Here is a 27945-nt window from a genome sequence, read left to right as displayed (position 1 = left end):
TACTCAGTCTGCTGTCTGGGTGCTGATTGTACTCAAGGTCTCTCTGTTCTCACTTCTTCTGGTTGTTTCTCTCTACACCGTATTTGGACACGCCCTTCAAATAGGGCACTGCATTAAATAGAGGACTGTCCTTTGATAGCCCTTCAAATAGAGGAATATAGCTTAGGACACCTGTCACCCTAGCTTCATTGCAGCAAGAGCAATGCAACACACACTGGTGCTCTGCTTTTCAAAGTGTTTCAGTTGGAAAATAGGTGACCTCCTTCCTTCTCACTGTAATTTTACCTGTTGATTCTAATTCTAGATCCTCCAGCTCCACCACCGATGGCTCACAGGAAGAAATCAGTGGCTTCCAAAGCCAGCTGCTCCCGGAACAATCCCACGGAGACGCCAGTTGTTACAGGGCCCAATATGGATTCTCTGGGTTTCCGGGCTATGGACACCAACGTCCCGGGTTTGTCACAGGTCATTCTTCAAAAGCTCAACATGAAGAGCTATGACCAATACAGGTGAGCCACAATGGTAGACACACATTTCAGAGGATGCTGAAATTCCTGAGATGTTTTGTAGTTGTTAGTCAGTTGCACACCAGTTGTTACGATCTAGTCTGACTCCAACAAAAAGGATTCTGCAAGCTGGGTGTCAGATTCCAGAACTGCAGGCAGCGGAGTATATGCAAGGTGAAATATGGGTTCCTTATAGGATCGGCACCAGATTTGTATGGGACATTGGGGCAGGTCTGCAGGAGGGTCAGTAAAGAAGCACAGGTTATCCCAAGCCAGGTACAAGAACCAGGTAAGTGGTTGAGTCAGGCTAACCAGCTCAGGGAACCAGAGTCAAGAAGGAATCAGATAAAGGGCCAGGTAGCGTCATACACTGCAATTGTCCTATTGACCAGGGAAAGAAGGAAAGGAACCTCTCGTGCAAGCACTGAGTCATTACTGACTCTTGGAGGGACGCCAGCTTTCGCTGACGTTTTCTTGGCAGGCCTCATAGCGGGGTGGTTTGCCGTTGCCTTCCCCAGCCATGATTGCCTTTCCCCCAGCTAACTGGGTACTCATTTTACCGACCTCGGGAGGATGGAAGGCTGAGTCGACCCGAGCCGGCTGCCTGAAACCAGCTTCCGCTGGGATCGAACTCAGGCCGTGGGGAGAGTTTCAGCTGCAGAAACTGCTGCTTTACCGCTCTGCGCCACATGAGGCTATAATATTGACCAGGGACAGCCCCTATTTTCTGATAAAACATTGCCCCTATTTTTTTTACCTTTTGTGGGTTGCCTTCTTAAAGTTTTTGTTTGAGTGAGATGACAGCACTGTCGTTTCTCACCTTCACACAGTGCAACTTTGGAAGACGCTTTGGAATGGCTGTGAAGCCCACTGTTGGTCTGTTATGCTTTTTCCTGGCACGTCTTGAACCAAAAGAACAATTGTCCCTTAGCTTTTAAAGGCAATGGAAGGAGCAATCATGGCAGAGTAATTGAATACAGTAGGTTCGGGCAGTGATCTTGGTTATGAAAAGAAGGATGTTGGAGGATATGTGTAGCCCAGGGCTGGCCCAAGGTGTCTGACTTCCTCAGGTGAAGAATATCTGGTTGCCTCAGGTAAAGAACATCTGGTTGCCTGAGGCAGAGAGAGAAAGGGAGAGAGAGGGAGAGAGCGAGAGAGAGCTGGTTTGCATACCGTGGGGGAATTTCCCCTTGGGGTTTCTTGTTGTAATGGTGGCCGCCATTTTGAATATTCAAGCCATAGCTTGTCATTACATGTGAACCTGGTGAGGGTGGGTTATTGGGCCATTTGACAAGCCGCCCACAATGCCAAAACAGACCATGGGGTCTGGGTGGCTGGTCAAACACCCCAACAACTCACCCTTGCTGGGATCATGCATAACGACAAGATACAGCACGCCACCGCCATGGCTTGACTATTCAAAATGGCGGCCACTGCCATGATGAAAAACCCTGGAGGGAAATGCCCCCATTTATTTTATTTATTTATTTATTTATTTATTACATTTTTATACCGCCCAATAGCCGAAGCTCTTAGGGCGGTTCACAAAAATTAAAACCATAATAAAACAACCAACAGTTTAAAAGCACAAATACAAAATACAGTATAAAAAGCACAACCAGGATAAAACCACGCAGCAAAAATTGATATAAGATTAAAATGCAGAGTTAGAACAGTAAAATTTAAATTTAAGTTAAAATTAAGTGTTAAAATACTGAGAGGATAAAAAAGTCTTCAGCTGGCGACGAAAGGAATACAGTGTAGGCGCCAGGCGGACCTCTCTGGGGAGCTCGTTCCACAGCCGGGGTGCCACGGTGGAGAAAGCCCTCCTCCTAGTAGCCACCTGCCTCACTTCCTTTGGCAGGGGCTCACGGAGAAGGGCCCCTGTAGATGATCTTAAGGTCCGGGCAGGTACATATGGGAGGAGGCGTTCCTTCAAATAACCTGGCTCCAAACTGTTTAGGGCTTCGAATGTCAATACCAGCACTTTGAATGGACTGGCAACCAACGAAGCTGGAAAAGGACTGGCGTGATGTGATCTCCCTGGCCAGTCCCTGTTAGTAAACGGGCTGCCCTGTTTTGTACCAGCTGAAGTTTCCGGACCGTTTCCAAAGGCAGCCCCACGTATAACGCATTGCAGTAATCCAAACGAGAGGTTGTTTCTTGTTACGTGTGAACCCTTGTTTGATGTGATGTGGCTCGACTTGCCAAGAAAACCATCTGGCACTTTGGTTTGTCAAGATCCACTTCAAATAGCCCAGTAGAAAAACTAATTGCATGCCATCTGGGTTTTTATGGAATTGCCCCACTTCCGAAATGCCACAGCTACCCCTTATGACAGCCCCCGTATTATTGGCGCTGCTCTCTTGAACATTGCTAGGATGTTGACCTGCAAAGCCTACAGTCAGAATGGGAACCCCGTTCGATCTCCGTCCATCTCTTCCGATTGGGCTGCTTCCTTACAGGTCTGCAATGGAGGGCAAAGAACTCTGTGTGGGTTTCGGGATCCGATCCTATTTTGAGATGTTCCAGAAAATGGAGGACACATTCAAGTTCTGCGTCGAGTGCAAGAAACTTCCGGAATCTCTGCCTGATCCCAAAAGCCTGAGGCGGTGCAAAAGGTATTTTTTTAATTTTTATTTTAAAATGGACCTGCTACTCAGTTAAAGAGTTCTTTGATGATTAATCGCTGGAGGTTTTGTTAACGGAATAATTATTCAAATAAATGTGCATATGACTAAACTATAGGTAGAATAAAGCCCACTTTTGTTCGGGATATGGGAGCCAATGTAGCCTGGTTAACCTTTCGTCTTTCCGTTTCCAGATGCCAGAATGTCTATTATTGTGGCTCGGAGTGTCAGCGGGTGAACTGGCCCGTTCACAAAAAGTTCTGCAAGAAGCTGAAGCTTGTGGCCCTGGACCGACTAGTGGAATGGCTTGAATTCACAGGTAGGCCCGTGAACCTAAGGTGACCATGCGGCCTACTTTACAGAGGACGGTTCTCTATTTGAAGAGCCGACAGAAGATAGCTCTCTGCTCCGAGACATCCTCTGTTTCAGGGGTGGGGAAGCAGACATTCCTTGGGTCCCAATCCAGATGGCCACACACCTTTTCCTAGTCACTGCGCCTTCTCCTGACAGCTGATCATTTCTTGGTTTCCTAGCGTTTGCTCAGTTTCTTCCACAATCTAAACGGCCTCTCCTAAGGCTATAGTTATTGGCAGGAAGAAAGAAGATAAAAGAGGCCGGTATTTTTGGTATTTTGGCTTCGCCCACCACCTAGGGCTGCCCAAGCCAAAACTGGTTTAAGGATAAAGGACACTGAGAAGGGAGAGCCGAATGGTCAGCACCTGAACAGCAGACTGAGCCGGCCGGCACACAGGCCACAGTGCATTTCTACATAAGACTTTTAACATGCACTTTTACGCTTCTGCTTCTGGATTCTTTGCGGGATTAAGTTTGGCTCCTTTACACGTGCTTCCCCCCCCCCCCCGAGGTCTTCTTTTTCTGCCTTTCTATACATTTCATTATACAGCCACTAGGTGGCGGTGTGGCATAGCAGAATTCTGCAATCACATGAGACTCTCATTCCGCCATTTCTAAATAATACCAGATTTTCCTCATTAGGAAAAAAACACACCACGATAATGGTTGCAAAGCGTGGGAGAGGCCCTGGAGGATGGCGATGTCATGTAAAGGACCTATGAGTGAGCAATCACAAGTGCACAATAAAAGCCTCATGTAGAAAGGCTTGCAACCTTCCCTGCTAGAGTGAGATGCCTTGTGTTTCTGTTTAAAGGAGAATCATTATTTCCTATACATATAAATGGGCATATGCATATTTTATGCAAATCTCTCCTTTTTTGTCCTTCATGGGGCTTGATGGGCTCTGGGGCTTGGAGGCCATGCTCCACCACCACCCTTTCCTGGTGGTATCCACAAAGACTCTTCAGGCTGCTTGAAGTAACCAGAGCATGTGTAATTCAGGGTAGGGGGCCAGGATTCTGAAAGACACAGTGCCTTGAGATCGTCTCTTTGCTATGGCTCCCTATTTAGGCGACATCCCGTTTCCCACGGGCCCCTGGACAAAGCGAATCCAAGACGTGAGAGGCTGGGAAGACTGGTTCTTGATGCAGGAGGATCTGGATGAAAAACTCAGCTCTGTCATGACCGGCCGTTACATGAGCATCCTCTGGGCCAACGCTGGGAAGCCCAAACCGGACGAGCCGGAGCTGAGGGAGTCGGTCAAGCGGGTGACGACGGACTTTGTGTCCCGGCCGGCTACCATCGGCCTGGGCATCTACGCCTTCGGGCTCGATCCCTACGCCAAGCCGATGACGGTGCACGTGGTCGGGGCGTCCCACGTCGAGACCCTCAACGCTCGGGCGACGGATTACGACGAGTTGTCCCGCCTGTTCCCAAAGCACCAGGGCATCGAGGTGGTGATGGTGGGCGTCGATGTGGTGGACGGGCCCATCATGAGATCTCCGCTGGTGGCCTTTGGGCCCCGGGAAAGAGTCTACCTCAGCAGCTACAAGGGCCTTTATCACGACTTCTGGGAGTCGGAAGTGGAGACTCAGCAGGCAGCTCGGCCTGACATCGTGGTTGGCTTCCATCCAGGTATGTCAATCCAGAGACCCCTCCCTTCACCAGGCAGCCTGCAACAGCTCCCAGAAGGATCTCAGAAAACCTCAGCTATGATGGGATTATTTATTTATTTCATACTGCTCCATAGCCAAAGCTCTCTGGGTGGTGTACAGTGATTGATAAAAAATACGAAATGCAACGTAAATGCAAAGCTACAAAATATAACAAACTTTATAACCCAGAAAAATTAAAGCGATGCAAACAGCTAAAAACAAATAAGCAATGCTTTTCGTAACAGACCTGTTCTAAAACAGCAGACATAGATGCCTCATCATATGCCGTTAAATGACAGGGAGTAGAGGGTGGTCTTTACCTGGCGCCGAGAAGATGACAGTGTCGGCACCAAGCGGGCCTCACTGGGGAGCTCAGTCCAGAGTTGAGGGGCCACCACTGAGAAGGCCCTGTCCCTTGTGGCCACCTTCCAAGCCCCCCTTGAATGTGGCACTTGGAGGGGGACCCCAATTGTTGATCCTAGTGTCTGGGTATGTTCAGGTCAGGAGAGGCATTCTGGCAAGTATTATGGATTATTTAGTAACGATGCCAACCTGCTACAAAGGCAATTAGCAGAGAAAAACAAAAAAGGCAAAAAGAGCAGTTACCTGTCCCACATGAAGGTAAAGCTTATCTTAGAATAAAAAGAAGTCAGTGGGAGATTCAGGAGAGATAAAAGGAAGTACCTTTTCACACAGAGCAGAGTTAAAGTACGCAGTTCATTACCGCAAGATGTAGTGATGGCTATCGATTTGGATGGCTTTAAAAGGGGGTTGGACAAATTCCTGGAGAGGGCTATCAATGGCTACTAGTCCTGATGGCTCTGTGCTACCTCCAGTATCCGAGGCAGTAAGCCTGTGTGCACCAGTTGCTGGGGAACATGGGTGGGAGGGTGCTGTTTTACCATGTCCTGCTTGTGGGTTCCTGGTTGGCGACTGTGTGAACAGAACGCTGGACTAGATGGACCCTTGGTGTGATCCAGCAGGGCTCTTCTTAGGTTCTTAAGACATTTTGCCTCGGGTGGGGGTGGGGGGAGCAGCAAACAGAACCCCTCCTCCAAGTCAAAATGCAACTTACTTTGGCAGCCGTGGCAGAAAGTCCTACAGCCGCCTCTCCCCGTCCTTGGCAGAAATAATAAATAAAACAAGCACGTGCCGCACTTTCATGACACCTGAAATCAGCTGCTTGAGGGGGCTGCCTCACTTTGCCTAATAGTACAGCTGGCTCTATTAGGCAGCTGTACTATTGCCGAGACGCTCCCCAGACCAGCCTGGATGTGTCAAGAGATCCCCTCCCTGCAGTCCGTTTGTCTCTGCTGCAACTTAGCTTTTCCTTCTGCTGTGCATCTGGAGAATGACAGCATCGCATCCTACTAGTCCACACTGAGGTCAGCAACCTGGGTAACCTGTGTCCCCTCGCTCAAGCGGCAGGGCCTGCTGTGGTGGTGGAGATGGAGGAGGAGGAGGAAGAGGAAGAGGCCCCTTTGGTCTCAACCGTTGGCAGTTCGTTACGGGAGGAACTGCAAAGACTTTCAGGGCTTTGGAAAGGGAAGCTGACAGGGAGGGAGCAGCGTTCCGGCAGCAACCTGACCTTCCTCGCACGAAGTCATGGCCAGGCCTGCGTAACTCAATCTCTGCGGATCGGAGCAGGTGGCATGGCGATCCCTGGGGAAGATTTTCAAATGCTGTCTGTCGGGGAGTGCAGTCTTCAGGTCAGATGACGCACGCCTCTACCTGCTTTGCCGGACAGAGAAGAGAGCAGCCCTGCTACAGAAGTCTTATCGAATTTCTTAAAAACGCAACACCATTCTGAGATTAGTGCCTGGGAGGCGCTGCCACACTCGTTGACCTGACGGAGAGGCTTTCTGATCCCAGATACGTGGGAACTCGCTCTAGTTATATGGTGGTGGTGGTAGGGACACTTTTAACGTGACCCTATTTTGGAAACCCAAAAGGAGGGCAACATGACTCAAGGAGGCGTGCCCAACCCCACCTGCTCAGCCCCCAAGGCGGGCCCATCCTGATATGACCGGCCCCAAGGGGGCGTGGCCTTCGTCACATGTCTGATTCTACAGCTCACAATTAAGACCAACGTGTTCTACAAAATATGTTCATGTTAAAACCACTGAAATAAAGTGAGCCATTCAATGTATCTGAAATTGACATGTATTTTTAGTCGCTGTACAGATTTCTTTGTGGAGGGTCTTTTTGCTGTCGTCATACCAGATCAATGCAAAAGAAAATCTATTATTTTTCATTTTTCTAAACAGAACAGGTCCTGGATTGGGGGGCGGGGGGAAGGCCAAAGGACACTGTGGTTAGGACCTGGTACACAACTGCTAGACTAAACAGAAAATGGGAAACTGAGAGTAAAGAAAGAAATGTCCTACAACTCCCAGCACTGCACAGACAGCATGCAAAGGATTGTGCCCTGACCAAAAGCAAGCCTCACTGAGATTAATAGGACTTATTCCTAGTCAAGGGTGGAGAAAGAAGAGCGGAAGAATGATTGGGTCGCTGTAGCAATCTTTTCTCAGGCCCATTCAATGTGATTTAATATTGAGCAAGGAAGAGCGTCTCTCTTTAAAATATTGTAACACTTGAGATGTAATATAAACTAGATTTTCACAATTTCTATTAAAGGTCTTGCTCCAGGTATAGCCTTTTGCAGATTTTTATCTCTACAATAGTGGGAGAACTGGTGAGAAGCACCCACCATAAGGCCTCAGTGTTGAGTTTCTACTAAACTGAGTTACTACCACTATCAAAACATCTGACTACAAGTTAAAAGAGTTAGGTTTTATTTATGTATTTATGTATTTATTTATTTATTTCATTTATATCCCACCATTTTCCCTCTAAGGAACCCAAAGCAGTGTACATAATCTTCTTCTTCATTTTATCCTCACAACAACAAGCCTGCAAGGTAGGATGGGCTGAGAGTCTGTGACTGGCCCAAAAACACCCAGTGAGCTTCCATGGCTGAGTGCAGACTAGAACCCAGATCTCCCGACTCTCAGTCCGACACTCTAGCCACTACACCACAATCCACAAGTCAGACATTTAATATACTAGCAATATTAAATGGATAGTCAGTGTGAAGTTCAGGTTAATTCTGGTTAACTTTGTATGAATGACTAGATAGTGTAGCCTAATCCTACTCAGAAGTAAGTTCAATGGAGTTTAGTGAACACAAAAGAAGACGAAGCGCTCCGTACGCTTTTCTTCACATCTGCTCACCTTTCTCTAGCACGTGCAACCCCCTCCTGTTGAGGGAGGTTTGCCATAGGATTACATTGGCCTAAAGAAATGCCTATAACTTTTTTATTTTTAATGATATAAAAATGAAATTTGGTGAGCTTACAGATACCTTGGAGATGCTTACGCATTTCCAATTTTAGACAGATATGTCCATCGGTTTTCTTGCAATGATTTTTTAAAAATGTGAGTTCCAGTCATTTCAAAGTGCTATAACTTCCTCATTTTTCAAGAAACACACATGTAACTTATATGATCTGAAGAGAATCGTATAAGTTACATGTTTAGATTACCTTTTGTCAGGCATGAATGTAAAAGTGGCCAGATTTTGCGCTGCAGCCATCTCACGCCATAAAGAGGCAAGACAATAATAATAAAAGACGTTCTACATCTGTAATGTGATGTGTTAAATTGTATGGTGTTTGATTGGAGTGCTGGTTGTCATACCGTAATAAACTTATTCATTCATTCACGTGTAACTTTGCATTATGATAGAACCTAAGCAGGGCTTGATGCATGGCAATTTTGAAGCACATACGTTCATCCGCTGATTTTTAGAATTATTTTAAAGATTTTACCCTCAAACCATCCCCCCATTTACAAAAATGCATTTATCACCGTCATTTTTAAAGGTAAACACACGTAACTTGGCAACCTGATAGCTTCTAAATATATCCTTAGGCATGGCAATTTTGAAGCACATGGCGTCATCTGCTGATTCTTTAGTTTTTTAAAAAAGTTTGAGTTTTTAAAAAATATTCTTTAAAAATATGCTGTCATTTTTCAAGATACACACCTGCAATTTTGCAGTGTGATAGAACCTAAGTAGGGCTAGATGCATGGCAATTTTGAAGCACATAGGTTCATCCGCTGATTTTTAGTAATTTTTTTTTAAGGTTTTACCATTCTCCCTTTACAAAAATGCATTCATCTCTGTCATTTACCTTTACAAGGTAAAGCCATGTAACTAGGCACCATGATAGCCTCTAAATATGGTAGGTCTTTAGAAGGGCTTGATGCATGGCAATTTTGAAGCACATAGGTCCATTCGCTGATTTTTAATGATTTTTAAAAAGTTTTAGCCAAGTTCGGAAAGCTACGTGTGTATTGGCAGCCGTGATTGACAAGTTCTTAAATAAATTGGAAATTTCCTCTCAGCAGGAGTGTTTAACCACTTCAAAGGAACACAGGCAATACTAAGACAGGGAGGCCCAGTGGTTTGGCCCAGTATTAGGGGATTTCCAACACATTCACCTGTGGCCGCAAGTGGGCTATCACCTTTCTTGTAGTGGGAGGGGTACTACCGAACAGAAGATGCAGCAAAGTGAAGGGCTGCCCTCCAGCTCCATCTTGATGTGGGTTCAAAGGAGTGTTTTCCTGTTTGGGTGCTCAGCCTCCATGTCCGCCTTGTATTTGGTTCTTGCGCAAGTGATCTTTCGTTGAGTCTTATTTTGTAAGTGTGCCCAAAACACCCTTTCAAAATGCCAAATGTGCCCACCAACCCAAAAAAGATTGGGCACCCGTGCCCTGGCAGCTCCTGTTGAAGCAGCAGCATGGGGAAAGGACTTTGCCTGGGGGGACCTGAGAGAATGGCTGCCAATCAGCAAAGACAGGGAGGCCCAGTGGTTTGGCCCAGTATTAGGGGATTTCCAATACACCCACCTGCGGCAGCAAGTGGGCTATCACCTTTCTTGCAGGGGGAGGGGTACTAAAGAAGAGAAGATGGAGCAGAGACAACCATCTCAATAATATTTATTGGTTTATTAGGATTTATGGATGTTTTACATCCGCAGATTTCAAAGTAGCGAACACAAACCATAAAAACATAAACATGTAAAAACAGTATGTAGAATAGATTGTATGTATAGTGTAGGATGAATTACACACAGAACGCTTGCATAAACTGATGTGGCAGAATCCAAAGAGGATTCGCAGCTGCCCCGGATCCCTCAGGAGAGAGGACTGTGCAGCACAGTGGGAAGACCTCTGCCAAGGCCATGTCCCCATCCATGGTCACTCCCCAAAACTCAACTGGCTCCTGTGAAGCCACTGCCAACTCCTCAGCCGAAGAAAGTGCCGACCAGACTGCCAAAGGTGGTGGAGGCCTCCTTGCCAAGGCCCCTGGATCAAAGCAAGACCACTTGGCCCAAGCCAACATAGGCCCTTTGGCAAACTGTATGGAAGCCAGTGCCGCCTCGTGTACGGACCCCAGATATCATCACCTTGTGGGTCAACCCACTCTACATGTCTACTCCGAAGCCGGTGACACCCCCAATGCAGAGCCTAGGAACAACTTTGCCGAAGAAGCCACTCCTGGCATCTCTCCCAAAATGCCCCAGTATTAGGGGATTTCCAATACACCCACCTGCGGCAGCAAGTGGGCTATCACCTTTCTTGCAGGGGGAGGGGTACTAATGAAGAGAAGATGGAGCAGAGACAACCATCTCAATAATATTTATTGGTTTATTAGGATTTATGGATGTTTTACATCCGCAGATTTCAAAGTAGCGAACACAAACCATAAAAACATAAACATGTAAAAACAGTATGTAGAATAGATTGTATGTATAGTGTAGGATGAATTACACACAGAACGCTTGCATAAACTGATGTGTCTTCTTCCCAGCAGAATCCAAAGAGGATTCGCAGCTGCCCCGGATCCCTCAGGAGAGAGGACCGTGCAGCACAGTGGGAAGACCTCTGCCAAGGCCACGTCCCCATTCATGGTCACTCCTCTTCTCCCAACCTTCCTTGACTTTCTGGAACTTTTTGCTCCGGATTAATTAATACATAAGAGCTCCCAGCTCCCTTGGACCCATCACTCAAAAGCCCCAATGAGATTTGAGTTGCGGTCATGGGAAACCAAAGCTAGACTCTTTGTCTTCTAATGCTATTTTAGGATTACAGCAGGAAAGTAGGAAGTCTTCATAGGCCCTTCATTCCCACACACATTTCTTACTCTAGCGCTCTGAGGGCCCCCAAAGCAAGGGTCCTTCTGAACAACAGATGTCTGATGAACACCCTAAAAGGAAGCCTACAAAGAAAGTGTCTTGGCAGGATGCATCATATGATCCTACAGACCTGGATAGTATGGATACAACGGAAGAATCCATTGGGACCTCCGGTGATGAAGGTTCAAATAGAACCTCCTGGGACAGATCTTTACACCCCAGAAGGGAGCATTTTTCACCCATCGTCCACGTCGCAGAGGTCGCAACAAGATTTGATTGTGAACCTATCTTCCCGAGCACTATCCAATGAAGAGAGAAGGATATTGAATCTGGGCATGAGTTTTGTCCGTACACCGTGATACAATGCTTTTCATACAAGGCTTGGTTTATTTTGTTTGGTGCATCAAATAAAATTGAGATAATTTTTCGGTGATAGTGCACCTGACACTTCTATCTTCCGCCCGCGCTCTACGTTAAATCCAAATTCCTACAATCCTCATATACAAGTATTTGAACATCTTGCGTTAAAGGATTTACATCAACTGGAACTACACATCCCATCAACATGGCACAATTTATCAAATAAAGATTGGGAAACAGTAAAGAACCTGGCTAATGATCCGTCTATAATCATCAAGGAAGCAGATAAAGGACAGACAGGGTTATCTGAAAGAGGTGTTTAGACAACTACAGGACTCATCTTGCTACAAACCCTGCCAAGCATATCTCTTTTTATATAAGAACTGCAAGCAATGAAGCCATGCTTTGGGGATATATAGATGAACAAACAGCAAAGTTTCTACAAAAATCACACCCTCGCACACCAGTTTTCTACATCTTACCTAAAATCCATAAATCAAGTTTCCCACCACAAGGACGCCCAATAATCTCGGGGCATAATTCCATTTTAGAGCCCTTATCCCAATACGTTGACCATTTCTTGTGCCCCTTCGTGGCTCAAATGCCTTCATATTTAAAGGATACCTCTGATTTCATCAATAAAATAGAGGGTAAATATATTCCGCCCGGTGCCATTATGGCAACGTTGGATGTCAACTACCTCTATACTAATATCCCTCATGATGAGGCACGCAATACTGTTGAATGGTATCTCAATAAATGGGATAATCTTTCCCCACCTACCTATGTCCTATTAGAACTTACTGAGATCATATTAGAAAATATGATCCCTAAAGAATCAGGTCCGTAGTTTGGGGGTGTTCTTGGATCCAGAACTGTCACTTGAGGCACAGGTGAACTCAGAAGCAAAGAGCACCTTTTATCAGCTCAGGCTGATTTACCAACTACGCCCTTATCTGGACAGAGATAGCCTAGTAGCTACAGTTATCCATGCTCTGATAACCTCTCGTTTGCATTACTGCAATGCGTTATATGTGGGGCTGCCTTTGAAAACAGTCCGGAAACTTCAGCTGGTACAAAACAGGGCAGCCCGCCTACTAACAGGGACTGGCCGACGAGATCATATTACACCAGTCCTTCTACAACTTCAATGGCTGCCAGTCCAGGTCTGGGCCCGATTCAAAGTGCTGGTATTAACATTCAAAGGCCTAAATGGCTTGGGGCCAGGTTATTTGAAGGAACGCCTCCTTCCATATGTGCCTGCCCAGACCATAAGATCATCTAAAGGGGACCTTCTCCGTGAACCCCTGCCCAAGGAAGTGAGGCAGGTGGCTACTAGGAGCAGGGCCTTCTCTGCTGTAGCACCCCGGCTGTGGAACGAGCTCCCCAGAGAGGTCCGCCTGGCACCTACACTGTATTCTTTTCGTCACCAGCTGAAGACCTTTTTATTCTCTCAGTATTTTAACACCTAATTTAACTTAAATTTAAACTCTGCTGTTTTAATTTCATATTTTAACCTATATCAATTTTTGCTGTGTGGTTTTAACCTGGTCGTGCTTTTTATATTGTATTTTGTATTTGTGTTTTTAAATTGTTGGTTGTTTTATTATGGTCTTCGTGGTTTTAATTTTTGTGAACCGGCCAGAGAGCTTCGACTATTGGGCGGTATAGAAATGAAATAAATAAATAAATAAATTAAAAAAAAAATAAGGGAAAAAAAACTATTTTAGGTTTAACAAAAAAATAAAATAAAAAATCTTGCAGATTCGAGGTGTTGCCATGGGAAGCCCTTTTGCCCCTAGTGTGGCCAATTTATTCATGGCACGACTGGAAGAGAATTTTATCTATCCGGCTCAAAACTCGTTCTATAAGGAAATACTTTTCTATAAACGATACATAGATCTTTTTCTAAAATTTTTGCAAATCCACATAGTTTCATTGAATTTGTAACCTGGATCAATACTATAGCAACATCCAGTTTTCCTCTCATCAAGATAGAAATGAGATGAGCTTTTTGGATACGTGGGTTTACCGCCATTCTGAACACTTACATCTAAAAACATTTATAAAACAGAAATTCTTTATTACATTGTTCCTCATTCTATTCTCCACATCTAAGAAAAAAAATTCTTACCTGCCATGATGTTAGAAAAGGCCACAACTTTGGAAATCTTCCCAAACGCTGTAGAGTGAAGCAGCAGCAGTCCTTACCGTCCAAATGTCCAGTAAGGAATAGGCCATGCAATTACAATTGATGTAAAACTGTTTATTGCTGTTCCCATGGTAACCTGGGGTTTGTGAGGTGGGCTCAAGGAGAATATTCAAAGTGGGATATGATGATGAAAGAAGGTGTCATAGCAGAAGGTAGGGTGACCATATGGAAAGGAGGTCAGGGCTCCTGTATCTTCAACAGTTTTAGAAAAAAGGGAATTTCCCTTTTTATCATAACAGTTAAATTTTTTATCATAATTTTTATCATAACCAATGTAAATGGCTATCAGAAGTACATCAAATAGTTCTACCCAGGTTGTCACCCAGGTCGCACTAAACCACACCGTTTCCATGGCAGAAAGGTGACCCTGCCCTATAGACAATTTTAAATATGGGGGCTTTCTCTTAATAAGGTGGCCATATGAAAAGGAGGACAGGGCTCCTGTATCTTTAACAGTTGCATAGAAAAAGGAATTTCAGCAGGTGTCATTTGTATATATGGAGAACCTGGTGAAATTCCCTCTTCATCACAACAGTTTAAACTGCAGGAGCTATACTAGAGTGATCAGATACAAAAGAGGGCAGGGCTCCTGCAGGTTTAACTGTTTGATAACAAGGGAATTCCACCAGGTGCTGCATGCATACAAATGACACCTGCTGAAATTCCCTTTCCTTTACAATTGTTACAGAAGCCCTGTCCTTCGTTTTCATACAGTCACCCTACAGAAGGCAGAAGAGCAGACCAAGGGCTAAGAATTCAGCTAGGCAGGGAAGAGAATTAGTGGTTCACAGACTCCCTACTTTGCACATGATCAGAGGCAACACCACCCCCATTACTGCTGCAGCAAGCGTCTCCCTTTTAGGAAACTAAGATGCTTTCCCCGTTACAAAACGGCACGCTGTCTTTCGAAACTCTCTCGAGCTGGCCTTTCCTAATCGCGGAGTAGCGATTAGGAGTGCGGTGGGGTATGTTTAAGAAATCCTGTTTATGGCCTTGTGCTCTGAAGATCGTCCCTAAATCTGTCTCTGAGCTACTGGAAATGGAATGCAGCAAATGGGCGCGGAGGGATCAAGTATTTTATGTGTAGCAGCGCGATGCCAGGTAAACAGGCGAGCTGGCGAGCAGCCGCAGGGGCAGGCCAGAAACCACGCGGTCATCAAGAGTCCTTGTCCATCCTTAGCCCAGTGAGAAAGGAAGCTCTTCCCGGTGCTGCTTTGTGTACCACTTCTTGGGTTTTTTAGGAAGACAGGAAGCTGCTTTCTATCCAATCCGAGGGTTTGTCCATCAAGCTGGCAGCAGCCACCTAACACGTGTAGCTTTTTATTTATTCCATTTATTTATTTCATGTCAGCCGGTGCCAGGCTTTTTTGCTCCCTAGGCAAGGTGAGCTGCTTCCCCCGCCCCGTATCCCCCCCACACACACACAGTCCACGCAGCTCGCTCACCCCGGGGCCAGGGACGGGACTTACCGTTGGCAGGCGGGTGGCTGCCGGCACCCCGATCCGGCCCGAGGCGAGCGAGCTGGGCAGCAGGAGCGCTACGCGTGGTGCCCGACTCCTCTGGCCGCCTGGATGCGGCGGCAGCGGGGTTTCATTGAGAGGCGTCGAGGCGGGCTGCTGCCCTTCGCCTCCATCCTCCGGGTTGGAGCAGCAAGCGGGAGGCTGGCCTCATGGCCGGGCGGAGGGAAGGGTGGGCGGTGAGAGGGAGGGGAAGGAGGGGGAGGAGGAGGAGGAGGAGGCAATCACGCCGGGCGAAGGAGCCGCTGGTGCCGAGCAGGTAAGCGGTTTGCTGCGGGCTGTCACCCCTCTCCACCAGGCGGCTCCACGTTCTGATGTCTGGCGTGCGCCGGAAGTCAGAACGTGGAGCCGCCCGCCCCCGCCCCCCAGTGTCCCAGGTTGGCTTCGGCTGCTGGGCGGGCGCCCAGCTGAAGCCAAGCCAGGGACGCTGGGGAGCAGGGCGAACGGCGCACCCGGAAGCTGCCTTCACTTGGCCAGAGCAGCTCTGGGAGTGGGAGGGTGACTTCCGGGGGCGCCGAACTTGGCGCTCTAGGCGGCCGCCTAAGTGGCCTTTATGGAAGCACCGGCCCTGCATGATGTCTATATCGCCCAATGGCCAAAGCTCTCGGGGCAGTTCACAACCGTTAAAACCACAAGGTACAGCATAAAATATAAAATAAAACCACACTATAAAAGTACGACCAGAGTAAAACTGAGCGGCAGCACAGAGATTTAAAAATACAGATTGAAAACAGCAGTGCTAAGAAGCTAGGGGGCTGAGTTCATGGCACTGGGTTGACACCGCTCCGCTGACAAACCCTGTGGTTTCGCTGGTGCGGGGTGGCGGCAAGTTATCCAGATGGAGGGAGGCAGCGCGGGCTTTCCGACAGCCATTAGGCTTGCTTCTGTCAACCAATAGCAGGTCGCCGTCTGCCCGGGAACGCCCGGAGCAGAGCCTGTGCAAGGACACATAGGGAACAGCTACGCTGACCTTGCTCAGGCAGGAAAAGTTGGGGTAAGTCCCCGACTTTCCTGCTCCGCATCTTCGGCTCTCTTTGTCCCAGGGTGGCTCTGAATCGGTGGCTGCGTCATATAACCGATGCAGCATGGGTTTGGAGCCACTCTGGGGCAAAGACAATGTATAGGCAGACAGACCCTAGGATGCTAAAACGCTGAAATACTGGGGGAATAAAAAGGTTTTCACCTGGCGCTAAAAGGAGTACAACATAGAGCCAGTGTGGTGTAGTGGCTAAAGTGTTGGACTGGGAGCTGGGAGGATCCGGGTTCTAGTCCCCACTCGGCCATGGAAACCCACTGGATGACTTTGGGCCAGTCACAGACTCTCAGCCCAACCTACCTCACAGGGTTGTTGTTGTTGTGAGGATAACATGGAGAGGAGGAGGATTATGTACACTGCCTTGGGTTCCTTAAGGAGGTAAAAAGGCAGGATATCAATGCAATAAATAATAATAAATAATAGGTGCCTGGCGGACCTCTCTAGGGACCTCATTTGGTCATCTTACCTTCCATCATCTGCCACCTGGTCCTTTTAACTACAGATGTTGGGAAACTGAAGCCGGGTCTTTTGCAGGCAAGGCACGTAGGTGCCCTCCAATCCCCTCCCCAGTTTAGAAGAGCTGCTTGCTCCTCCTGGTGAAAACAGATGTGACCTTTGTGGAACAGCAGGGGCGTTCTGGAAGCACCCTCACTGCAAGCCACCCAAATGTACTCCTTCCTCTCCAAGGTGGAGCTCCTGATGCAGTGGTGGCAATGGTGGAGAAGAGGAAAGTCAAGCCAGCTGCCGAAGTTTGAAGCAGCAGCAGTCAGGGCTTTACCTCCTCCGAGGCCCTGGAAAGTGGAAACACCCCGGAGCCGAGATCTGTCCCATGAAAACGTTCTGCCAAAATCTCAAAGATTGTTCCCCAGGGAAGTAATGAAACTTGAAGAGCAAAGAAGCCTGGATAGCGAAAGCAGTCCCGGAATGCTGCTTACGTCCCGTGTTGCTTTATCTTGGGTGGTGAGAAGCCATCCCGGCCCAGAGTTCATTGGCTAGATTAAAAGACCAGGAATTCTGTTCTTGGCTCTCGTACAATCATATCTATGTTTGTTTCTCTGTGACTCATGTTCTCTAGGAGACTTCCTTCCTCTTGTTCAGGCAACTCCAACCACAGGTATTCTTATTTATATAGAGACAGCAAAATGCATGGTGCTTTAAGTAGGAGAGGTCCCTGCCCCCAAAGAGCTTACAGTCAAATCCAGGAAATTATTTCAAGATGTCCCTGGCATGACGCATGCCTGGAGTCACTGTGTTTCCCTCCACCAAAGACTTTGGCCCAATGCCCAATTTACGGGGGACTGTTTTGATAACCGCCAAGTGGAAGAATAGCTGACTGTCCAGGCACACCCTCTCCACAACCATTTCTTGGTCAAGGAATGTGCCCTTGGCAGGAGGATGCTGGGGGCACATCTGGAAGGCGCCAAGTTGGGGAAGGTTGATGTAACATCACACGTACTTTGCAGTTACTCGTTCCTGGGGAAACTCAGGCGAGGACATGTGGGCCGTCATCGTCGTCTCTCGCAACATGTACTTCGTCCATTAAAACGTTTGAGAGACGCTGTCTTAGCTGGCCAACCATTTGTGGGATTCAGCTGGCACTCTCGCCAGAGGGAACATCTGGAATCCAGATGTCTCCGTAGCAGGAGCACCTCTGGGGATTCTCGTCTTCGCTAGCAGGGCTCTGGTTTTGCCCAGCTGTCTCGATGGTGGCCATGCCTTTTCCGATCAGCTGTCCGCTGCTGACAGCGCGCATCGTTGCTGGATTAGGCTCAGCATCTGAGATCTGTGGGGCACTGACAGGATTAATCAGTGTTCCTCGTTAGCATACCTCTCGCTAACTAGCTGGTTAAGTGTGAAGCAGCTGCAGTAGGGAGTCATGAAACACTCAGCCTCAAAACAGAGGCCGGTCGTGTCCTGAGGGCTGTTCCGTAAATGATGAGAAAGCTGCATGTAACATGTGTTGTCGTGTGGGGGAAATCGTATACATGGAAGGGGTGCTTGGGGGGTTCATAGAATCATAGAATAGTAGAGTTGGAAGGGGCCTATAAGGCCATGGAGTCCAACCCCCTGCTCAATGCAGGAATCCACCCTAAAGCATCCCTGACAGAAGGCTGTCCAGCTGCCTCTTGAAGGCCTCTGGTGTGGGAGAGCCCACAACCTCCCTAGGTAACTGGTTCCATTGTCGTACTGCTCTAACAGTCAGGAAGTTTTTCCTGATGTCCAGCTGGAATCTGGCTTCCTGTAACTTGAGCCCATGATTCCATGTCCTGCACTCTGGGATGATCGAGAAGAGATCCTGGCCCTCCTCTGTGTGACAACCTTTCAAGAATTTGAAGAGTGCTATCATGTCTCCCCAAGGTGCATCCTTCCGGCAAACTCTAATACCTGAAGTGGGCTCAGTTGGGGGGGAAGAAGCACCTGTGAGCCTTGCTGATCAACAGCCCTCCAGATGTTCTTGGACTGCAACTCCCAACAGCCCCAGCCAACCTGGTCAATCTTCAGGAATGACAAGAGTTGTTGAACATCATTTGGAGGGCCATGTAGGGTGGCCATGTGCCCTCTTTTACAGAGGACATCAACATCATTTGGTGGGCCATGTAGGGTGGCCATATGCCCTCTTTTACAGAGGACATCAACATCATTTGGAGGGCCATGTAGGGTGGCCATGTGCCCTCTTTTACAGAGGACATCAACATCATTTGGAGGGCCATGTAGGGTGGCCATGTGCCCTCTTTTACAGAGGACATCACCATCATTTGGAAGGCCATGTGTCCTCTTTTACAGAGGACTGTCCTCTATTTTGCAGTCATTCTCTGTTTGAAGGCCTGTCCCGTCCAAGTCTGCTTTAAAGCAAAAGAACCATCCGACGGAAGAGCTGAAGGGCTTTGACGTTGCCCATCAACAGCACCTGGGCAGCACACTGAGCAAAGCACACAGATGACCTGGTCACCATCTCCCCCGCTGTGCTGAGATGGACTCTGTTTCTATTGAAATTGTAATAATTATTCCAGAATGTGTATCGTACACATATAAATTAGCATATGCCAATTTTATGCCGATCAGTGTCCTCCTTCTTTTGGTGATCCATGTTCCCTTTGTTGGCTGTTCACAAACGGCCACCTAAGCCCACACATTCCCTATCTCCTGGTGTAGGGGCATGATCCTAGCTTTGTGTACAAGAGGGACAAGGTTCGAATCCCAGGCAAGTTCCTGTGAACAGGGAGAAGAGGATGATGATGGCCATTCACTTAGATGGGATCACACAGATTCATGGTCTGTCGCTGGCTATTAGCCATGATGGCATTATGGAGCCTTCATGTTCACAGATGGTCTATCTCTGAACACCTGTTATGTAGGGAAATGGCTTCTGACCCCATGCCTTGCTCGTAGTGGTTGTGTGCACCGTCAGAAGCTGAGTGCTGGGTTTGATTAGGGACGGCTGAGAACTGCATTCCAGTTTGCTTTTGATGAGAATGGACCAAATGTTGCAAACTTCCCCATCTTGAGTGCAAAAAGAACTCGCGATTTAAAAAAAACTCGGGAGAAACTGCCATGACACAAGGCTCTGAACACCGGACCTCACGGCTGCCACCACTTCTTATGGGGCGACACAGGCTCTGAACACCAGACCCGGCCGAGGCTACTCCCTGCTCCAGCCAAGCACCACCGCTTGATACGCCTGAGGCAAGGGATAAGAACCACCTTCCTCCAAACTATGTGGAGAAAGGGGTTTAAAATGGAGAAGGATTTTAATATATATAATAATGCGCTGTGAGTTATATCTGCTTAGGTGAATGATTGTCAGAGTGGGTGCTGAATGTGTAAACTTAAGATGATAAACGCCTAACAGAACGTGGGATTTTTGTGGTAGTTTAAAAACAAAACAATCAAAATTTATTTTTAAAAGTTCATAAGCTTTGTTTCAAATAACATTTAAAAACCTTTTTGAAACCTTTCATACAATCCGGTCACTCCTTCACATTCGCGCTTTCCTTTTTCTCACACAATCACTCTTGAACTTTCTTTATTCTCAGTATTGATTGATATACTTCCACTACGTGCACACCACACTCTAAAGACACCACTCACTACACTGACTCTCAAATTTCCCAGAACTTAAGTACTCTAAACACAGAGAGCACTAAAGACTCTAAGACAGCCTTTCTCAACCTGAGGCGCTCCAGATGTGTTGGACTACAACTCCCAGAATGCCCCAGCCAGCTGGCTGGGGCATTCTGGGAGATGCAGTCCAACACATCTGGAGCGCCCCAGGTTGAGAAAGGCTGCTCTAAGAGGACCTAAAAAGTCTCCTCCAATCCCCTCCGTCCTTCCCTTATATATGACTCCTCCCCCCTCCCCAGACATTCTAACTCCGCCCACTCAGGCCAATATTCTAAAAACCACAGACTTACAAACTGCAGACATACATTTGGAATTGACTTGTGGGGTGTAAAGCCACAGAAACCGAAACGGTCAGATCCGTCCATCCAAGGGCTTCTGAGTGGTTTGCTCTTTAAAGCCTGGGTTCGAATCTCTGTGTATTCAAACATGTTTTGGGGTTGCCACCTCTTTTCTTTCTGACAGGCTCCTCATCCTTAACAGCAATATGGCAGGCAGGCCCATCACGGTCCACTCCATGCTGGGGGAATAGCTGAACCTATTGAATTTGGCTGGTGCAGACGGCTAATTTCATTTCAGATCATTTTTCTATCTATCTATCTATCTATCTATCTATCTATCTATCTGTCTATCCCAAACTCATGACGTTCCTCATAATCAGGAGAGAAAGAACTTGGAATTTTAAAAGTTCAAATGCGAGAGAAAGCAAAACCGACATATTTGCCTGTTGCTGGACTTGATGGACCTTTCGGTCTGATCCAATAGGACTGGCATATGATCACTGGGCAGGGGGAGGCCATGGAGAGGTAAGCAGAGGGTGGGGAGAAGGCCCAGCTCTCCTCAGCCAGGTGGTCTAAAAATAAGATTCATCAACCTCTAGAGATGGAGGCTGGTGGCTCCGAGGTCAGTGGGGTAGTGAATCTGCTTTGGGTTCCGATCAGAACCAGTCAGAACTCTGAAGGAGCTATCCAAGATGCTCCTCAGAATCATAGAATAGCAGAGTTGGAAGGGGCCTACAAGGCCATCGAGTCCAACCTTCTGCTCAATGCAGGAACCCACCTTAAGGCATCCCTGACAGATAATTGTCCAGCTGCTTCTTGAATGCCTCTGGTGTGGGAGAGCCCACAACCTCCCTAGGTAACTGGTTCCATTGTCGTACTACTCTAACAGTGAGGAAGTTTTTCCTGATGTCCAGCCGGCATCTGGCTTCCTGTAACTTGAGCCCGTTATTCCGTGTCCTGCACTCTGGGAGGATCGAGAAGAGATCCTGGCCCTCCTCTGTGTGACAACCTTTCAAGTATTTGAAGAGTGCTATCGTGTCTCAACTCAATCTTCTCTTCTCCAGGCTAAACATGCCCAGTTCTTTCAGTCCCTCCTCATAGGGCTTTATTTCCACTGACCCCTGATCATCCTGGTTGCCCTCCTCTGAACCCCCTGCAGCTTGTCTGCATGTTTCTCGAAGTGTGGTGCCCAGAAATGGGCGCAGTACTCAAGATGAGGCCTAACCAGGGCTGGATAGAGGGAGACCAGTACCTCGCACAATTTGGAAGTTATGCTTCTATTCATGCAGCCCAAAATAGCATTTGCTTTTTTTGCAGCCACATCAACTTCTGCTTCTCACCTTGGATAGTTCCGTTAGAGTTCTGACTGAAACCCGAAGAGGATCCACCACCCCACTGACCTCAGAGCCACCAACCTCAACAGGGTACACAAGATACAGTAACTCAGTATCACATCAACTGCGATGCTAACTGCACACGTGGCGATGTGCTCCGAGTTGCATGAGCCCAGGGGGATCTTTTGGTGACTGCATGCTAAGCTGGCCACCACATCGCTCCACATCACCTCCCCTGTGTGGCGAGAACGGACTTGAAACTTTGGAGCTGTCATAAACGCAATGGGTTTTATTCCCCCCCCCCTTCTGAGGATGTCAGCAACTCCAAGGACTGATTCGTGGATGGTGTGGAGATGTGCCCAGTAAATTTCCCTTGGGGTGATGTGGGAAACCCCCTCCCTCCACATAGAAAGCTAGCATGTCAGGAGAAGGGTTCCCAACTCCTCCTGAACATGCTTGCCTCCTGTGCTGTTCTGTGGAGCCTCCACTCAAGACGAAGGCAGAGTTGCACATGACCTTCCATAGGTGCCCCCAGAGACCAATGGCATGATGGAAGAAGATGGCTCTAAGAAACATTCTCTTGTGCGGTGCACAATGCCAGCTGACTGTTCCATGCCTCCCAAGGCTGGAGTCTTTTCCTGCCCCCCCCACTTTGAAATCTAAGAGGAACTTCTGTTGACTCCACGTGCCAATCGCACCTCTACCATGAAGAGAACGAAGCTTGGAGCTTTCCCAGGAGAATAGCGCTGTTTGTGCAGCTGTCGGAACACAGATGCCAAACCTGCACGTCATCGCTGGAAAACACGGCTGGCGTGACGCCACGCCAAGTTCGGAACGTTTGGGGACGGCCGAGTCGGGCAGTGGGGGGAATTGCTCCCAGCTTGCAAAGTCCCCTCTGGCGTTCTGCAAGCTTGAATCGACATGCTGAGGCGGTCGTGTATTTACAAGGACATTTTGTCGTCCTGGGACTAATACCTTAATACCCGCAGAATGTTATGGACGGGGCCGACGGGACAGAGATTTGTTCCTGGAGAGAAGCATCCTTGCATAGAATGTGCCAGTAATCCCACATACACACACACACTGCAGGGTGCTCTATTTAATGTTTCAGCTGGCCTTTGCAGGGATAGACAGGTATTACTAGGGAAATGCCTGTCGATATGATGGACGGAAGGTGTTCATGGTTTGACAAACTGCAAGGGGGCGGTAGCATGGTGTACCTCACCCCGGGCGGTGCAAAATGAGTTTGAGGCGCTTTTAAAGGCCCAGTCATGGTGGGCAGCGGAGGCTGGTGACTCTGATGTTAGTGGGGCGGTGCATCTGCTCTGGGTTTTAGTCAGAACTCTAACGGAGCTCTCCAAGGTGTGAAGCAGAAGTTATTATTATTATTATTATTATTATTTATTTATTTATTTATTTATTTATTTATATAGCACCATCAATGTACATGGTGCTGTACAGAGTAAAACAGTAAATAGCAAGGCCCTGCCGCATAGGCTTACAATCTAATAAAATCATAGTAAAACAATAAGGAGGGGAAGAGAATGCCAACAGGCACAGGGTAGGGTAAGCAGGCACAGGGTAGGGTAAAACTAACAGTATAAAGTCCGCACAACATCAAGTTTTAAAAGCTTTAGGAAAAAGAAAAGTTTTTAGTTGAGCTTTAAAAGCTGCGATTGAACTTGTAGTTCTCAAATGTTCTGGAAGAGCGTTCCAGGCGTAAGGGGCGGCGGAAGAAAATGGACGGAGCCGAGTAAGGGAAGTAGAGGCCCTTGGGCAGGCGAGAAACATGGCATCAGAGGAGCGAAGAGCACGAGCGGGGCAATAGTGTGAGATGAGAGAGGAGAGATAGGAAGGAGCTAGACCGTGAAAAGCTTTGAAGGTTAACAGGAGAAGTTTATATTGGATTCTGAAGTGAATTGGAAGCCAATGAAGAGATTTCAGAAGCGGAGTAACATGGTCAGAGCGGCGAGCCAAGAAGATGATCTTTGCGGCAGAGTGGTGAACAGAAACCAACGGACTGATGTGAGAAGAAGGAAGGCCAGTGAGAAGAAGGTTGCAGAAGTTGGTTTGCAGCTAGTTGATACGAGTGTGTGTGTGCGTGTGGAGGGGGAAAGGGGGATTGCAAACAGCGGATGTTTCTGGAGGAATGGGGTAAGAGCCCTTCAAGTAAAGCTCGGAGGATGGCAACAAGGGAGAGGGCCTTTTCAGTGGTGGCCCCAAAATTATGGCATGCTCTCCCCAACGAGGCTCGCCTGGTGCCAACGTTGTTATATTTTCAGCGCCAGGTCAAGACTTTTCTCTTTTCCTGGGCAGTTAACAACATATGCTGAATTTGGGGGCGGGGGGTTTGAACCCAGAAACGTTGTTTTAAAAGGATATTGTTGTTTTCATGTTCTTGATGGTTTTAAATTTTGTATACTTGTTTTTAATGTTCACTGTTTTTAACTTCTGTAAACTGCCCAGAGAGCTTCAGCTATGGGGTGGTCCATAAATGTAATAAAATAAATAAATAAAGACATGTCTAAATGAAACGCTGGTGTTGACTACAGGTGATCCATTTTCCCTTTCCTCTTCTCACAGGATTCCATGCCTGCCATGACCTGATGGAAAGCTGGCTGCCCACCCTGCTGCTCCTCCGAGACTACAAGATCCCCTCGCTCTTCACAGTGTACAGGTAAAACATCCCTTTCCTCTCCCCACCAAGGGCAGCATTAAGGGTAGGGATGGTCGGGCACCTGTTAAGGAACCAAACCCCAGTAGGGGCCCCCTGACAAGAGCCCCCTGGATTCGCTCCTCCTCTTCACCCTTGCAGCCCACATGTTCACCTGCCTCTCGCTCTGACAACAGCGGTGGTGTGAAGGAGCAGCAACAGATGCTGTTGGCTGCTTGCTCCCTGGCTCTCTGCCTGTCAAGCAAGCAAGCAGGAGCAATGATGAGAAAGAGGACGAGGGGCAAGAGCAGCTGGTGACATTGGTGGTGAGGAGGTGGCACACTGAGGGCGTTTTGTCCAAGGACCCTGAAAAACCTGGAGCTGGCACAACTTTCCTTGCCGCAACGTGCGTCAGGTATAAGTTTCATGTAAGGCTGGGGAGGCCTTGCAGGTTGTCGGTAGATTTAATTAGAACTAGTTTGGAATGTCTGAGCAGACTGCTTTCAAAGCCCCAGACAAGGATGGATCCAAACAGGGAGGGGTTTCAGGCCATGAGCTGAAAGATGATCTTAGCAAAGGCTCTTTGCCTTTGCTCCAGCTTATAAAGGGAGGCGTAGGCCTGTTCAAAACCATTTCACAGACAGGCGCTCAGCCCGTAAATCATGCCCCTGTCCAAACAAGGCAGCACTGCTCAGCCCACCAAGATGATGCTACCATCTGAGTGAGTACTTCAACAAGCCCCACCCCCTTTCTAAACACTCTATCACTTTCCCACAGAAGTCTAACAGCTCCAAGGCCAAGACAGGGAACAAGCCAGCAACTCCCGTGAGAACTCTGACAAAGACCAAGCTTGCACAAACATTCCAAACTATTTCTAATTAAAATTACCTACAACCTGCAAGGCCTCCCCGGCCTTGCATGAGACTTATACCTGACAAGGTGTTCACTACCAACACTAACTTGCACAGTTCCTGTATTTAGGACTAGTTTGGTTTTTCAGCCCTGGGAAATGCTAAAGTAGCCTTTGCACACCTGCCCCCCCCCAGTGTGTTGGTCTGGGGATGGGTGGGTATTGTAGTCCAACACATCTGGAGCAGGGTGTCTGGGAATGGGGATGGCCCCACCCTCGCTCGAGGATGTCAGAGGAATCTGGTTGTGGGGGTGCTCAATGAGATTTAATCAGCTCAGCCACCCCGCCCACCCTGAACTCCATTCTGTTTTCCACCAGCTGGCCTGACTCGGCCTTCAGTGAATCAGGCCAGCTGGCAGATTTTTTGGTTTAGTTTTAATTTCCTGAATTAGACATTTGTGCAAATCGCAGGCACAATTTGCACAACTGCACGAATTTTGGCACAATTTGTGTGATTTGCACAAATTGCGCTTGCAATTTGCACAAACGATGGCCAAAACGTGTGCAAATTACAGCTGCAATTTGTGCAAAATGTCCATTTCTAAATTTTAAAAGAACGATATAAAAAGGGACCTGGAATTCAGGGGAAACTTGTGGCTTGGCTCACAAGTGCAAGCTGAGTCGAGCATGTTGCAGAAGTCCAGCGAGCCCAAAAAATTGGCTGGATTTCTGGTGAAGGACATCCCCACTGTTGGCTGCCAGGGATTGAACCTGAGACCTTCTGCATGCAAACGGTGAGCTCTTCCACCGAGTTACAGCCGCTCCTCACGATAGGCAGCTGCTGGCTAGGTTGAGCTCAGAAGGAAATGGTGCCTTCTGTGATACTTAAGCTGTCCAGGGCCATCTGCATAACCAGCTTCCCCTCACATCGTCTTCCTAGCGAGCAGGAATTGAAGAACTCCCTCAAGATCCTGATAGAACTGGAGACCCAGATCACCGGCTGCGGGGCCAACCCCTTCGCCTCCCTCAAACCGGAGCAGGCCTACTCAAACCCCAACAAGCCTCCTGTCTACTGCAACTCCCACTACGTGATGTTCCATGGGCTGTCTGGCCCTCCAGATGAACTGGATGTAGGAAAACTGGATGGGGAAGAGGAAGAGGAGAGGAAATAGAACCTGCCGTTCCAGTTCACACACTGGGGAGGATCCTGGGTGCTCGAGGGGATGTTCTTTGTGCATGCTCCTGCTTCAAGCTGCTGGAGTCTTTGCAGTGGAAGCACCAAGCAAACTGACCATTAGCAGCTGTCCCGCCTTGTCCCGGGAGCCTCGTAACTTGAGTTTCTTACTAGGATTCCAAGATCTAACTCTATGCAAAAGGCAGTGGTGTAGTGCTTGCTGTTAAGTATATGAAAAGTAAGATACTTGCTTAGTCATTAAAATTGTGTATGTATGGCTATCTCAGGGTTAAACAGAGAAAGACTCTCTGTGTGCAATTACCTTGAGATACACTGGGAGATGTACAGGGAACCTTGCCAGGATTCTCTTAGGACATTAAGGGGTTAAGGATGAACGTACACCAAAGATCCTTGAGGCCAGGCTAGCCTGACCACAGCTGTTTGTAATGTAGAGAAGAACTGTGTAGATATGTATGTGTATATAGTTTCTCACTTTTGTAAAAAGGCACTGCACTGCATGGAACGGTAAACGAAGCTTGAAGCGAATAAACTAACTCTGCTGTGTAAGACCTGCAAGGTGTGTGTTTGTTTCTGAGCACGGACAGAATCCCAGAGGAAAAATTCTGGCACCCAACTTTTTTCTTCTTAATTAGAGGGGACACTCAGTAGTGAAACTAGGGCATAAAATCCAGTGCTCCGCAACCCAGCATAGCTCCCCCAGCCCCCCAAAGTGACCATCCAGAGAGCGACAGGTGACGACGCGTGATTTATTGCATGCTCATGTTTGGCCATGGAGGTTTGCAGGTCATTTACATAACCAGTATCAGGGCAGGACGTAATATTTCTTACAAGCCTTTATTTTCATCACGTAAGTGCAGCAGCTTAAGCCTCATTGACAGTTGACCTACTTATCCAAATACAGCAGTGTCAATAAACGTTTGGTTCCATTGGATCATCGTCCAAGCAGAACGCGCTCTTAAAGTCGCTTACACGTCAGCGGCAGAGAATGCCTTAAGCCATTTCACGGTAACGTTAATGCAAGATTTTTCTCTGACCAA

The 27945-nt window shown here is 47.7% G+C and overlaps 1 protein-coding gene across 1 annotated transcript; it reads left to right on the top strand.

Annotated features, from left to right (window-relative positions):
* The first annotated feature begins 319 nt into the window (after positions 1-319).
* Positions 320-26885, top strand: MSS51 (MSS51 mitochondrial translational activator). The gene is made up of 6 exons (XM_063143462.1): positions 320-509; positions 2972-3127; positions 3331-3455; positions 4562-5125; positions 24794-24887; positions 26654-26885. Exons 1-6 carry the CDS (start codon positions 325-327, stop codon positions 26883-26885), a joined length of 1356 nt encoding a protein of 451 aa, XP_062999532.1. The 5' UTR covers positions 320-324.
* The last annotated feature ends 1060 nt before the right edge of the window (positions 26886-27945 follow it).

Source organism: Elgaria multicarinata, chromosome 17, assembly GCF_023053635.1.
Source record: "Elgaria multicarinata webbii isolate HBS135686 ecotype San Diego chromosome 17, rElgMul1.1.pri, whole genome shotgun sequence".
NCBI lineage: Eukaryota > Metazoa > Chordata > Lepidosauria > Squamata > Anguidae > Elgaria > Elgaria multicarinata.
The sequence above is the reverse complement of the archived record's forward strand: the minus strand, read 5'-3'. Positions and strand labels throughout refer to the sequence as shown.

Coding starts and splice junctions, on each gene's coding strand:
- MSS51 (XM_063143462.1), top strand. CDS start 325: ATGGCTCACAGGAAGAAATCAGTGGCTTCCAAAGCCAGCTGCTCCCGG. Junction 510..2,971: donor AAGAGCTATGACCAATACAG/GTGAGCCACAAT, acceptor GCTTCCTTACAG/GTCTGCAATGGAGGGCAAAG. Junction 3,128..3,330: donor AGCCTGAGGCGGTGCAAAAG/GTATTTTTTTAA, acceptor TTCCGTTTCCAG/ATGCCAGAATGTCTATTATT.